General features: G+C 36.6%; 1 protein-coding gene across 12 annotated transcripts in view; it reads right to left on the minus strand.

The window, feature by feature from the left end:
- The window catches only part of KMT2C (lysine methyltransferase 2C), a 244,175-nt gene that overhangs the window by 87,312 nt on the left and 142,680 nt on the right, over positions 1-14,183 (minus strand). For all 12 annotated transcript variants that reach the window (XR_014796194.1, XM_084897474.1, XM_084897473.1 and 9 more), the window contains exons 14-16: positions 12,519-13,225; positions 3,584-3,703; positions 821-937 (exon numbers count right to left, since the gene is read on the minus strand). Coding sequence is in view for 11 of the 12 variants with exons in the window: in XM_084897474.1 (XP_084753600.1) it covers positions 821-937; positions 3,584-3,703; positions 12,519-13,225 (944 nt within the window). In the remaining variant the exon portion in view is untranslated. The remainder of the gene's footprint in view (positions 1-820; positions 938-3,583; positions 3,704-12,518; positions 13,226-14,183) is intronic.

A 14,183-nucleotide genomic window follows, 5' to 3' on the forward strand; every position in this document is an offset into this window, starting at 1 on the left:
TTTAAAAACTTTTATAAGAAAATACTGAATACATTTCTAATTTGGGTCATACTACTATTTCTCAGACACCAAAAGCACAATTGACAAAGAAAATATATTGGACTTCATCAAAATTAAAGCATCTCATCTTTACAAGACATAGTTATGAAAAGAAATGAATTTGCCTTGTAACACAGGACTAGACCTATGTTTCTTTACTCCTTTAATAGTAAAATTAAACAATCCCACTTGACTCCTAAACTTAAAATGACAATTAGAATTTGAAAAACAGGATTTTAGGAAATAGTTACTGCAGGAAATATAACCAGCTAAATAGTTGTTGTTGTTTTCAAGATACATTTAATTAAAGCCTCATCAAGTGTCAACAAATAAATATTTATCAATCTTAAAATGTCAAAGTCATAAAATCCTTCACATTTTAGAGTCTGCACAAACCTGCAACATCTCTCATTTCTTCTGTAAGCCTTTTTATATAACACTGAGAACAGCTACAACCAAAACTTAAAATGCCAACAGAATTTTTTCAAGTAAACAAGAATATGACAGGAGTTTGCCCTTTTTTAAATAAAGAAAATACCCATTTGGATTTGGGAGGAGGATTAGCATAGAAAGAACAGTTTCAAAAAAAGAAGGCAAGAAAAAAGAAAAAGGATTAGAAAGTAGAAAGCCTGACCAGAAGTGTTTAAGCAAAAACATAGTAAAATAACAATGTTAGCCCATTTATGTGACTCTTAACATCTACATAATTGCTATCCAGGAGGTCACCATCACCAGTCGATGTGTTAAGGATGCCAGCTAACTAAAAGGAGGAGAGCCTTACCCCAGGTAGCACAACTGTCCCCATTCCACTTTTCAATTTGGACCTGCCTCTGCCGCCACGGCCCGACAGGCCTGCACCGCGAGGTCTCCGCTTTCCTGGGAACCCCGACCCACGGCCCTACACAACAGATAAAGAAACGTCAGCATTCTGCTCAAGCCCCAAAGAATTTAAAAAACTAAGTGGGAGGCAAAACATCTCATTAAATATTACACATATAGTTGCTTCTTTCTTTTATTTTGATCAGATAAATATTGAGATATCAGGGTTATATTTGTATCTTTTAATATGTATTCTGCAACTTAAAAACATAAAGCGCTTACAACCTCAGAGTCAAACTTCAGGTCTGTCAGTTACAAATGCCCTATATCCGCAAACCCTGGCCTTGTTTTTCCATTGCCTCACCCTGCGTTCCAGATGGCTAGAACACCCACAGCCCACCCAAGTATCTCTGGGTGCCACACTTGTAATCAATATACGGGGAGTACAAGGAGCAACTCTGGCTGCCTGGTCTCTCAGTAAACTTAGTAAGAGCTAACCTGTTTGCAAGACTTACTAGGATTCTCGTAGCATGTTTTACTCTCAACAATCTTACAAGGTCAGTCCTATTTTATTATCCCCATTTAAGAGATACAGTGTACTGAGGAATGAAAGGTGAACTAACTTATCAAAAGCCACAGACCTAGCAAGTCTGGTTCTTAACCACTATTCTGAACTGCCACACTGCATGAAAGCTAATTTTTGCTAGTACACAATAATATTTCTTCTAGCCATTAAAATCGTCATCTTCCCTTACTATTCAATAGTTATCTGTATGGACTGAACATGAGTGCCTTATTCTTCTATAGCAGTGGTCGGCAAACTCATTAGTCAACAGAGCCAAATGTCAACAGTACAACGATTGAAATTTCTTCTGACAGCCAACTTTTTAAAACTTAAACTTCTTCTAACGCCACTTCTTCAAAACAGACTCGCCCAGGCTGTGGTATTTTGTGGAAGGGGCCAAAGAGCCACATGTGGCTCAAGAGACGCAGTTTGCCAACCACGGTACTATAGTATTTAGAGTACAGTTTAGTTATAGATAGGAAACGGTGGAAGTATAAAAAGCTTACTTTGAATCATCTGGATAATAATTACTTAAAACGGAAAAAATTTATCTGAATTTTTACCCAATCCAAGAAAAAATTCTATGGGAAAACACGTTCAATTCCCAGATAATTTAACAAATAAATACTAGGATTATTTGTTGTGGTTTTCTTTTTCTTGTTTATACTCAGACTTATATCCTACTATCTCAAAAACCTGAAAATTACATATCCTTGTATATATTTAAAATTATACCTGGCTGGTGTTGCTCAGTTGTAGATCGTCCTATGAACCAGGAGATCACGGTTTAATTCCCGATCAGGCACATGCCTGGTTTGCAGGCTCAGTCCCCAGTAGGAGGCGTACAGGAGGCAGCCAATCAATGATTATCTCTCATCACTAATGTTTCTCTCCCCCTCTCTCTTCCTCTCTCTGAAGTCAATAAAAAAATATTTTTAAAAATATTAAAATATTCAAGAAAACCCTTTGCTATTTTTTCCCTAACAAGTTAAACAGTATTTATGTTCAACCAATCTCACTAATCACAGTTTGAAATGCTGCACTCCTTACCAATTTAGCAGAAGTTTCCAATAATTAACGATTATATTGTGAGCGTAAGACACATACATATGAACAAAAAGGGAGGAAGAATCTTCCTTTAGTTTTAATAAATCCTTCCATTTTTCAAACTGCCCCTCCTTGTCCTGAAACTTGCTGTCCTCCAAGCTCCTTTGAACCAGGGGTAGTCGGGCTGACTTGGATAGTTTCTTCTCGTTCTTTTGTCAGTAGGTATGCAACGATTTTTAGAACTTAAGCCAAAGATTAAATGAAGACTATAATAATCTCACAATTTATTTTCCCCCAACATCCAAGGTGAAAATTGGTGGTACTTGCTTCAAAACTGTCAAACAAGTCATCTTTTATACTCTTAAATATTTATACTTTCAACACCTTGCATGATATCAGAATGAGTTAAAAAAATAATTCGTCCAATGCTGATAGAAAATTACAAAGTGAAATCTACAACTCCTTTGAAATCCTTGGTTCATCTAAATTAAACACCCTTATTCCAGAATTACATCAAATGTAGAAGATAAAAGAAAACTGCGTTCTCTAGTCAGTAAAATAGTTGAACTTTTCAGATGATTAACAGTTTTCAAGTTAATTTTTTACCCTTCTAAATGCATCAGACTTAACTTACTTCAAGAACTAGGGAGTCACCCAATGACATGGAAAAGGCCCTATAATTTTGAGGTTAACACAGCCAATGAAATCTGCAGTGACCCTGGTATTTCGTCTCCACTATTACATTAACAGCTTAGTGTAGTTTTTCTTTTGTATGCAACAAAATTTTATGATATCACAAAAAAATGACCAATAACCAATTATTTCATGACAAGGATTTTACCCATACTGCTAATTACAACATAAGAGGAAGAAACCATGGAAAAGGGTATTAAAAATTTACACTTAAAATGACAGATGTAAAATTACAATTTAATTTCCTCCTAATTCATATTTTTAAGTGCAAGCATGTTGTCTCTTCATTATTAAAGTTTTTAGGTTAAAGACGTGGCTCTGAAAGCTAAACTAGTTAGAAAAGAAAGGCTCAATTCTGAACTTCTACTCAGATAAAACCAGAAAGAAATGATACATGAATGTAAATGCAATTTTATTTACCACTTTGATGCTCCAAATGGCACTGCCAGGAAGCTGCCTGGGTTTAAAAATTTCCCGACCTTCTGAAATGTCTGGGGACCAGGAAGGTGGGCTCACTGTATTATGGGTACTCCAAGCCCCCTAGGATATGGCAGGTGAGAAAATAGATGTGTAAAACTCAGCAACATAAAAGGTCAAAGCCAGCAACTAAGGAATTTTAGAACAGCAAAAACAAATGCAGACGTGTGGAAATTTAGGACAAATTGCTTCAAGTTATGGAAAATAAACTTATCACTTACAGTGACTTTATTTTTTAAATGTTTGCAGCTACAAATTGCATTAAATATTTTATTCTGGTTGAAACATCAGCACAATGAAACATTAAAAATTAAGGCTTATATGAAATCAACACTGACTTATGCATTGCAATTATAACACCATCTATAAATAAAAGGCAAACAAACTCTAAAATTAGCACTATAAGAAACTATTTGGGGATTACTTTCTTCTAACAACAATCAATTACTCCACTGAAAAGGAGAATAGATAACCATAAAGAATGTCATGTAACCCACTGCTATTAACAACCCAACCAGTAGGCAAAAAATATAATCAGAAAATGCAATAAAAAAAATTAGCAATAAATAGACACATTCACTTTAAATTGTGGAAACTTAGTTTGTAACCTTCAGATGCAAATACCATTATAATCCTAGCATCTAATTACCCTTCCTTCAATGACCATTTATTGTGAGTTTTGGTTTTTAGTTAAGAGATTATTATACTTAGATTACATCCTAGGGATTAAGTTGAAAACTGAAAATGTTAAAGCAATTGTCCTAAATTTGCAAATTAAAATGCCTAAAGTATCTGATTATTTATATATACAAGAAATAATAACTTATTAGAATACTTACAATAAAACTAAGACATTTTACTACCAAATAACTACATTCAGCAATAATCTGAACTAATCTCATGAAAACACTAAACAGCATGAAGAAAAATGTTTACTCCACAAAGATAACATTTTAAAGGAAAACACAAAATAAATGTCAAACAATAAAGAGCCTATTTTGAGTTGGGTAATTCAACAACACTTAAATTTAAGACAACACATTACTTACCAGGTTTCTAACATATTATCAAACTAACACATAGTAGCCTATTAATCACATAAAAATACCATTGGGAATTTAAATAATCAACCAAAAAGAAGATTTTTGGAGCAGATAGTTAATGGGAAAACAGTATTTAAGGAAAAACCACAGAGGGAGACTGTTTGCACTTTTAATCAATCGGCCTACCTCCGCTCAAGCTCAGCTAACCCTACACTGACCTCACTTTCCCGTTTTCAGATCAATTTCATGCAGACCTGTCTTCTTTCCTACTGGGCTCGGGGCTCTGGTGACCCGCAGTCACTGAAAGCCCTTTCTCCATGCTTATTTCACTCAAGCCCAACATCCACAGAGCTCTGCTGGGTTCCGAGCGGTCCCCTGTGAATGGTTCCCTGCTGTCGCAGGGAACTTCGACCTTCCTCCGTCTCACAAGTTCTTCCTCCCTTTCCCTCCAAAGCCCTGCCTTTCCCAAGGCTGGAGCTGGACAACCTTCCTCCCCACGTCTTAACCGAAAGGTCTTGGTGACAATGAGGGCTGGAAACCCGTTGGATTTGTTGTCTCACAAGTTCACATGTTCTGAGAGCACCAAGTTGGTATGATTTCCAGCTTCCCTCTTAGCATTTCCATTTTCTCACACAAAATGTCTTAAGTTTACCATGTCTAAACTCTCTCCCTTCACCAGTCCCCTCTCAGACTCTAACCAATCCTTTGGAAATGGCTTGGAAGTCCTGAAATAACATTATTTTCCCTACTCACTCTCCCGCTGCCTCCTCAATCCTCTCCCCCACACTCCTTCAGTCCACAGCACTGGTAAATCCTCCTGTCTCCCCTCCGATCACTCTGCTTCTCCATCCCCCACTGCCTGCCCCAATCCCACCCCAAAAGGCCTCAACTTTTGTGGCCTCTTCTTTGCCTGCAACTCCTCAATCCTTTATCCATGCAGCAGCCAGGAACTTTTCAAAAATTCAAATCTGATCAAGCAAGTCGCTACTGAACCCTTCAACAGTTCTCAGTGCACTTCCAATCTGGCCTTGCCCACTGCCTCTCTCCAACTAGGCTGGTAGCGCTGTCCTGCTGCCCACCCACCTCTGCCCACCCACCTTGGCTAACCCAGGCTTCCTGCTGTCCTTCAAACATGCCTCGCTCTGCATCCACAGAGCCTGCTAACTCAGAACAAGTCCAACTTTGGTCCTCAGGTATGGCCTTCATTTTGCTCATCAGCAAGGCCCTTCCTCGGCACTCAAATGAACCATCATCTCCCTTATCACACCTTTGTATCTTCTCAGTGGTCACATTTGGGCTCATATACTGTACTGTTAAAAATTACTTAGTGGTAGACAGTAGAGGCCAGAGATAGGTGAATTTGTTCTCAACAGTTCCACTGGTTTTTCTCTGAGGATATCTGGCCAATGTATATCGTAAATTCCTTTTGGTAGATCGTTTAAGGTTATGTCAATATGCAGCTCTTAAAACATATCATAAAAAGTCACACTCAATGTTATAGTACCCATCATAATTTAAAAGTTGCTCTTGATGCCAAAACTATTTATCATTCTAAAAAGCATTTATGTTTCATAAAATATGGACAAAATGAAGGGTTCTATATATCAAGAATGTTTGGATGTAATTTTAGGGATGATTGGAAAACCACCCAACTGCTATGAAGAACTTATATAATAAAAGCTTGGGTAATTACATTATGAATTTTAATAAGTATGTTATAAGACACTGGAAGACAAATGGTGTGCAATTTTATAGGAAAAGAAAAATTATGATATGCTTCAATATTTTGACAAAGGAGAAATTATCTAATATATTCCTTAAACCTTAAAACTGAAATTTAGCTGTAATTATTAACTTTAGTTATAAATTATCCTTCAGATCTCCATTTTGTTCATAAAGAACAGACCAGAGGAAATTAGTGCTCCCTGCCGACTGCAACATAGACGGCACTGTCATTGCACTTGAATTTACACTGAATTTACACTAACTGCACTTGCAATTACTTGTTGCCACTGGCATATAAAGCTTGATGAGAAGAGACCATGCTCTTTCTGTTCACTGATATGTTAAACATTGGTTAGCATTTACTGAACATCTACTTTTTTTCTTCTACTTATTATCTTTTTTTGCATACATAAATGCACCAATAAACACTGTAGTATGATATGAACCATACTAATTCACCCACCAGTTATAGCCTAAAATCTTGAATTTCCTCATCTATAAAAAAAATTAATCTTTCCAATGCTCTGTTACTCTTTACAACATATCTACAAAATGAATTTTTAAAAAAAGAGTTCAAAATGCAGACAGCAGGCGGCTTTCACCTGTAAAGAAAGCAAAATAGAACCAACTTGCTATTAAATCATATAGAAACTTCTAAAAAATACTACTTGGCAGAGATTGAATTGATTCCAACAATAATTATTGAATCCAAAATCTATTTAAAATTTTATTAATCTTTCTGCTTTGAGGCCAATTTTTCAGGTACATTTATCAACCTAGTAAAGTTAAAGCTGCTACAAAAACTGTGGGGCAGGGAAATGGGGACAGCAATGGCAGTGGAGGATCAGCTACTCTGGGCCACTTTCTGTTAGAAGCCTAACCCTGTTGCTGGCTTTGAAATGTGATCAACATCATGATTAGAGCCTAATCTACTGAAATCAGTTTGAGGAGTGGCCACAGAGGGTTTGGTGTCTCCTGGGCAGACTTCACATCTCCAAGTCATAAAAGTTAACCTGGGGCTACCCTCTCCCAGCATGCTATGCAAAACCAAAACAAAACAGAACCACGGAAGCATAAAAGGATGAGTCTGTCTTAGAGAAAGTGAAAATGAAGAAGAGTAGAAAAGAAAACTAATAAGAGAAACAGAAAACATAAGTATTTATAATGTCTTTTGGGTACATACATTCAGTCATATACATTACAGCCCCAGCAGCAAACACCTCAAAGCACTCTTTTTCACATAATAAGTGTCATATACAAAATGGATGTCGACATCAAACCGAACAAGAAATTTAGTCCTGATTTGACGCATACCATAAAAGCATAGAAACAGAATGTGAATTTAGCTGGTGCTAACAAGTGGCTTTGTTTTGTTTTTATATGTTTTTATTGATTTCGAGAAAGAAGGGGAGAGAGATAGAAGCACCAATGATGAGAGAGAATCATCATTGATTCTCCTGCACACCTCCTAATGGAGATTGAGCCTGCAACTTGGGCGTGTGCCCTGACTGGGAATCAAACCAGCGACTCCTTGGTTCCTGGGCTGACGCTCAACCACTGAGTCACACCAGCTGGGCACTAGCCATGGTCTTGGTAATGGCTTCAGAAATGTAACGATAGGCTTAAGGGCACTAAGAAGGAAAGTCTGATGCTTCTATTGGGTCGGCAGCTAAGTAATTGCGGGTTTCACACATAAATGGCTTCAGTTGAATTTTTAGGTTTGCAGACGTAGTACAAATGTAAAACACATTTTGTTATTTGATAGTTGGCTATTCAGCTGTTAATCAGTAAAAAAAGTTTTTTGATCTGTTTTGTAGTTTTCGTTTGGCGTTCGTTGAAAAATGGAAAATCAAAAGGAACATTTTCGTCATATTTTGCTTTTTTATTTCCGCAAAGGGAAAAACGCATCGCAAGCTCATAAAAAGTTATGTGCTGTTTATGGTGACGAAGCCTTAAAAGAACGGCAGTGTCAAAATTGGTTTGCCAAATTTCGTTCTGGTGATTTTTCACTCAAAGATGAAAAACGCTCTGGTCGTCCAGTTGAAGTTGATGACGCCCTAATCAAAGCAATAATCAATTCGGACTGTCACAGTACAACACGTGAGATTGCAGAGAAGCTTCATGTATCACATACATGCATTGAAAATCACTTAGAACAACTTGGCTATGTTCGAAAACTCGATACATGGGTTCCTCACGAACTGAAAGAATCACAGTTAACGCAACGCATTAGCAGCTGCGATTTGCTAAAGAAACGTAATGAAAATGATCCATTTTTAAAACGACTGATAACTGGCGATGAAAAATGGGTTGTTTACAACAATATCAAGCGGAAAAGATCGTGGAGCAGGCCAGGTGAACCAACTCAAACAACATCAAAAGCTGATATTCATCAAAAGAAGGTTTTGTTATCAGTTTGGTGGGATTACAAAGGAATTGTCTACTTTGAACTTTTACCACCCAACCGAACGATCAATTCTGATGTCTACATTGAATAACTAACGAAATTAAACAATGCAGTTGAAGAAAAGCGGCCCGAATTGACAAATCGAAAAGGTGTTGTGTTCCATCATGACAATGCAAGGCCACACACATCTTTGGTCACTCGGCAAAAATTAATGGAGCTTGGTTGGGATGTTTTGCCACATCCACCATATAGTCCTGACCTTGCACCATCTGATTACTTTTTGTTTCGATCTTTACAAAACTCCTTGAATGGTAAAAATTTCAATAATGATGATGATGTCAAATCGTACCTGATTCAGTTTTTTGCTAATAAAAACCAGAAGTTTTTTGAACGTGGGATTATGATGCTGCCTGAAAGATGGCAAAAGGTCATTGATCAAAATGGGCAATACATTACAGAATAAAGTTATTTAGTTCCATGAAAAAATTGTCTTTGATTTTCTTTAAAAAATCCGCAATTACTTAGTTGCCGACCCAATAATTTGTGTGTTGGCTGACACCCCAAAGAATTGAACATTTTTTAGGGTTAAAACTATATTTTAACTTCTCAATGTTTAGAGTAGTGCTTCTTGGACTTCAGTCAACATGGGGATCTTCATAAAATACACATTTCACTCAAGTTAAAGTGGCATCTGAGAGTCTGCCAGGCAATATTGATGTTTCAGGTCTGAAGGTCACACTTAAAGAAACAAGGGTTGAGTCTTCAATTTTCCTAGAAAACAGGCCTGGCCTGCAAGCCTTGAGTTTTTCCTACCGCCTACCCTGTTGGCCCATAGTACCCTGTGGTCTTCTCTACTCTAGCACACATCACACACAGTATAAAAGTCTGTTGCGTCAGCCTATGGACGAGGAGATCATAGTTCGATTGCCGGTCAGGGCACATGATCCCAGTGTGGGACATGCAGGAGGCAGCCTATCAATGATTCTCTCTCATCATTGATGTTTCTGTCTCTCTCCCTCTCCCTTCCTCTCTGAAATAAATAATATATATATATATATATATATATATATATATATATATTTAAAAGAATCCTACTACATACTTTATTTACTGAGAGCAGTGTTTGACTCGGTCAAGGTTCACAGTTCGTTTCATTTGCACATATTTGTACAAGTGATTATTAGTCAATCTGACTGGTTGTAGGACCACTGCTCCTGTGATTATTCTCAAGTCTCCATTTTCACAGAATAATAACTGTAGTAATCCACTATTCAAGAAAGAAAACAAGGCAGCATGACCATTTTCTGTGTATCAGGTGCTTTATGTGTGTTTTCATTCAACTATATAACAGAATCATATGGTATAGTTTTACAGATGAAACAACAAGACAGTTCACAAGGTGACTTGTTTAGTGTCACAGACAATAATGGAAGAATTAGGGTTTGCATCCAAGCAACTGCACTATGGAAATGTTCATGCTCATTTTTATATTAATCAGTCTTGCCTAGACCAATTAGTCATAGTAAAAACCTATGTAAGTAATACAAAATACTTCATAGAAGTCACTTTCTAAAAAAACAGCATACTGCCACTCAGCCACAAGGTGTGCTTGGCCTGTTATCTTGAACACTTTATATATATTTTTTAATAGTGAAAGCATAGCAAAATCTTTTGTTATTTAAATTTCATCAGTAATTCTGGAACTGAAATTTTCACATTTGTTAAAATGCTTTGCTGTGCATTGTGCATTAAGGTAGCCACTAGTCTTGAGGCTATGAAGCACTTCTAATGTAGTTTGTCTAAAACCAGAGCCTGAAAAGTGAATGGAAAATACCTCATTAATAATTTTTATGTAGATTAAAAGCTAAAATATATTGGGTTAAATAAAACATTACAGTTTACTTCACCTGCTTTTTATTGAGACTACTCAAAAAATTGAAATTAGAACTAAAGCTTGAATATTTCTATTACACAGCACAGGCTTACCGTTCCACTGTAACTGCAGAAAACATTTGATTCAATCAATAGCTGTCAATCAATTTACAACTTATAGATTTTCTTGGTGTCTAATCAAAGAATTCATTTAATTTCTAAGTGAATTCTTGAAAAAGTTCATGTACTCTTAGGAAATATCTGACCACTATAAAACAGAACTTTAATTGGTGAAACACAATTCTCTCATTAGAATGTCATTCACTAAATGGTCAAGACCATAGAACTGATGACATTTAACAAAATAAGGAAATGACACTGATATTAACAATAAAATTTTAAAAATACGGTAGCCAAAGAATCTTGTTTATATCACAACTGATATGACAATCCATCTCATTTAATAGCCAGTCTCCACAGCCAAGAGTATGCAAAATAAGCACTAAATATAATTTAAAAAAATATATAACATAGGAATGCCTGATATTAAAGAAATTCATGTGATAGAATAATGGATTTCCAATATAAGGCTATACACATTCCTGTTCATGTACACATGATCCCAGTACCTAAGCAATGATTTAAAAAATTAAAGTGCTACCTTGTTCTATGTAAGACATCTCTGCACACGTTTGGCAGGGTATTACAGAGCTAGAACTCGGCAATGGAGGCTGTTTGTTGCCCAACCACAACCAATACAAGGGAGAGGTAAAACATGGCCAACAAAACAGTCATGAGATTAGCAGCAATTTATGAAGCAGTAGTGAAATAAACAGGAGGCAATACACTACCAGACTTGGGGGTAAAAAGAGGACACAGGAGAAGCAAAAGCAATATAGGGAAAAGGCTACATAATTACTATATAACTATTCAAAAAATAAAAAGGACAAGAAAACAAGAGAAGATTAAGGAGCAAAAAATTGTTTTGAGAATAAAAATCCCTCTTAATTTATAACTGCAACGTGCCGTATTTACAGAATATATATCTAGACTTTATTTAGAGGAGACTAATTCTCACATTAAAATAAAATACCATTTTATTTTGCTAATGATTTATAATTCCAAAATAGATGACCAAGATACTATTCCTATAAAAAGTCAAAAATTTGATCAATTTAAGTCATGAGACTTGAAAATTCAAATTATCATTTTGACTGAACACTTTTGCACTATTTGATATTTGGCCATTTTATAAAAACTTAAGAAAGTAGGAATTTTGTAGAATAAATCAATCTTAGATATGAGGACTTCATCTTGCATGTAGTTTCGCTTAAGTGTCACTAAAAAGAACTGGTACTTACCCTCTAGAGGGAGAGCCCCCATTACCTAAAACAATTTCAGAAGGAGCTCCCTTCACTTCCTAAAGATCAACAATACAATTCTAAGATTTTTCCATGAAACCATTAATGTAAGTGCTAAGTTGAAATGTCAGCTGCACTATACCCAAAACTTTAATGTTTCTTTTAAAGGGCTCTATTATAACTGCAAACTGGAACTTTAAAAAACAAAACAAAAAAAACTTGTGTTTTATATTAGAAGCTGTAATCAAATAAGTTACATTTATATATTGCAAATGAGTTGAAATTCCAAATAAGGTCACTTCAAGTTTACTGCTTCATTATCAGCATTTTTTAAAACGGCGAATATACCTGTTAACGCTACATTAAATTCAACCTGAAGACAAAAAATATTGCCCTCCAAAGCAACACATATACCTTGTTTTATACAAATGCTCCAACATGGTTTATCAACATCATTAAAATCACCCTACCTGTTTAGAACGAGGTCTACCAGGAGAAAATTTTCTTTTGGTAATAGCTGGTTTACCCATGCCAATTTTTGGAGTGACTGAAAAGTAAGTGGTTGGCAGGATATTTCCAACAGAAGCACTGAGCGCTGAAGGGTAACTGGGCAGCATGTCGTGGGAAGGCAAGTCGGAGGAACAAGGTGGAGAGGAAGACACATGGGCCTTGCTTATGTCCACTGCCGATGGAAACGATAACTCCGTCCCAGACAGAAATTTTATAGATTTGTCTTGGCATAAACCATCCTTCTCACAACTCTCAACTGCAGGAGTCGTTTCAAAGTCTATGAAGGCAGTGGAAGATTCAGAACTAACTTTGTTTTCCGTTTCTTCTTGTACCCTTTCTGCAGCTAGCAGTTCCATGGGGCATACAGTACTTTCCTTACAGGGGGACACCAAGGTTTCTGGTGGAACGGTGACGGAGTCGAGGATTGAATGTGGAGACCTGGACTCCTTAGCGGATGCCACCGTTTTAGGTTCCTCTGACTGCAGCTCCTCTGGTGCGGTGGCCGGGTGTGCAAGGATGTCCACGTTTCCCATCACATCCATTTTGTTTTCATTTTGATCTTCATCACAAGTATGCATCACTTTAGAAGACATTTCCACCTTTTCATTGTCTACTGCATGAGAAATTCGATTTTCCAATTCAGGATGCATTTTATCTTGAGATGATTCTATAAAAATTGAAATATTGGTTATGTTAAATTTCTAACTAGGAGTAGTTGTAAGACATGAATGTCTTATATGTCTGTAGCTTTGTGTTTTAAAATAATAGGCTTGGGCAGAATTAATGGCAGATCAGACCAGAAAATCTACAAAAACATTACATTAAATAGAATCCCCAAGGTGTGCAGGGGTCCTCAAACTTTTTAAAGTGGGGGCCAGATCACGGTCCCTCAGAGAGCTGGAGGGCCGGACTATATGAACTACTAATTCCTACTGTAACACCTCGGCTGCACTCACTGCCCAAAAAACCTGGCGGGCCGGATCAGACTCCTCTGCGGGCCGCATGTGGCCCGCGGGCCGTAGTTTGAAGACCCCTGGTAGGGTATTTCTGGTAAGAATATTAAAATAGAATTTCTATTACATGTATAGGTGTTTTATAAATTGAGCACTTACAAAACTATTTAACACTTTGTGGGTGAAGTTATACTCATTTAACAACTAGGAAATGAAGTTCAGTGAAGTATGTAAGGTCTCCAAGTTAAGTGAAGACTGGTCTAGAACATAAGGCTATTCTGCAACGCAGGCAACCAGATGGAAACAAAGCTCTGTAGACTCAAATGTGTAATGGCCACAGACAGGAAGATTTTGCTCAGCTATACCTGCTAACCTACTCAAGGCATGTGTTAATAAACATAATTAGATGTCAAAAATATCTCTAGTTGCTGACTAGTAAATTTTAAATCAGGGGAATAGTGTTGGACCATTAACCCAATCTTACTTAACAGTCATTTTAGTGGTCCAATCAACATGAGCCCTAAGTGCCCTATCAAGTAAGATCACTGATGATAAAAAGCACTTAGTATTTCAAATACCATCATGGTACTTTCTAGGTTCCATTAACAGGGACATTAATTCCTCCTTTATGATTTACAATGGTAACTGAAATTTATCTACATCCTTATATCA

Source organism: Pipistrellus hanaki, assembly GCF_964339955.1.
Source record: "Pipistrellus hanaki genome assembly, chromosome: 10".
Taxonomy (NCBI): Eukaryota; Metazoa; Chordata; class Mammalia; order Chiroptera; family Vespertilionidae; genus Pipistrellus; species Pipistrellus hanaki.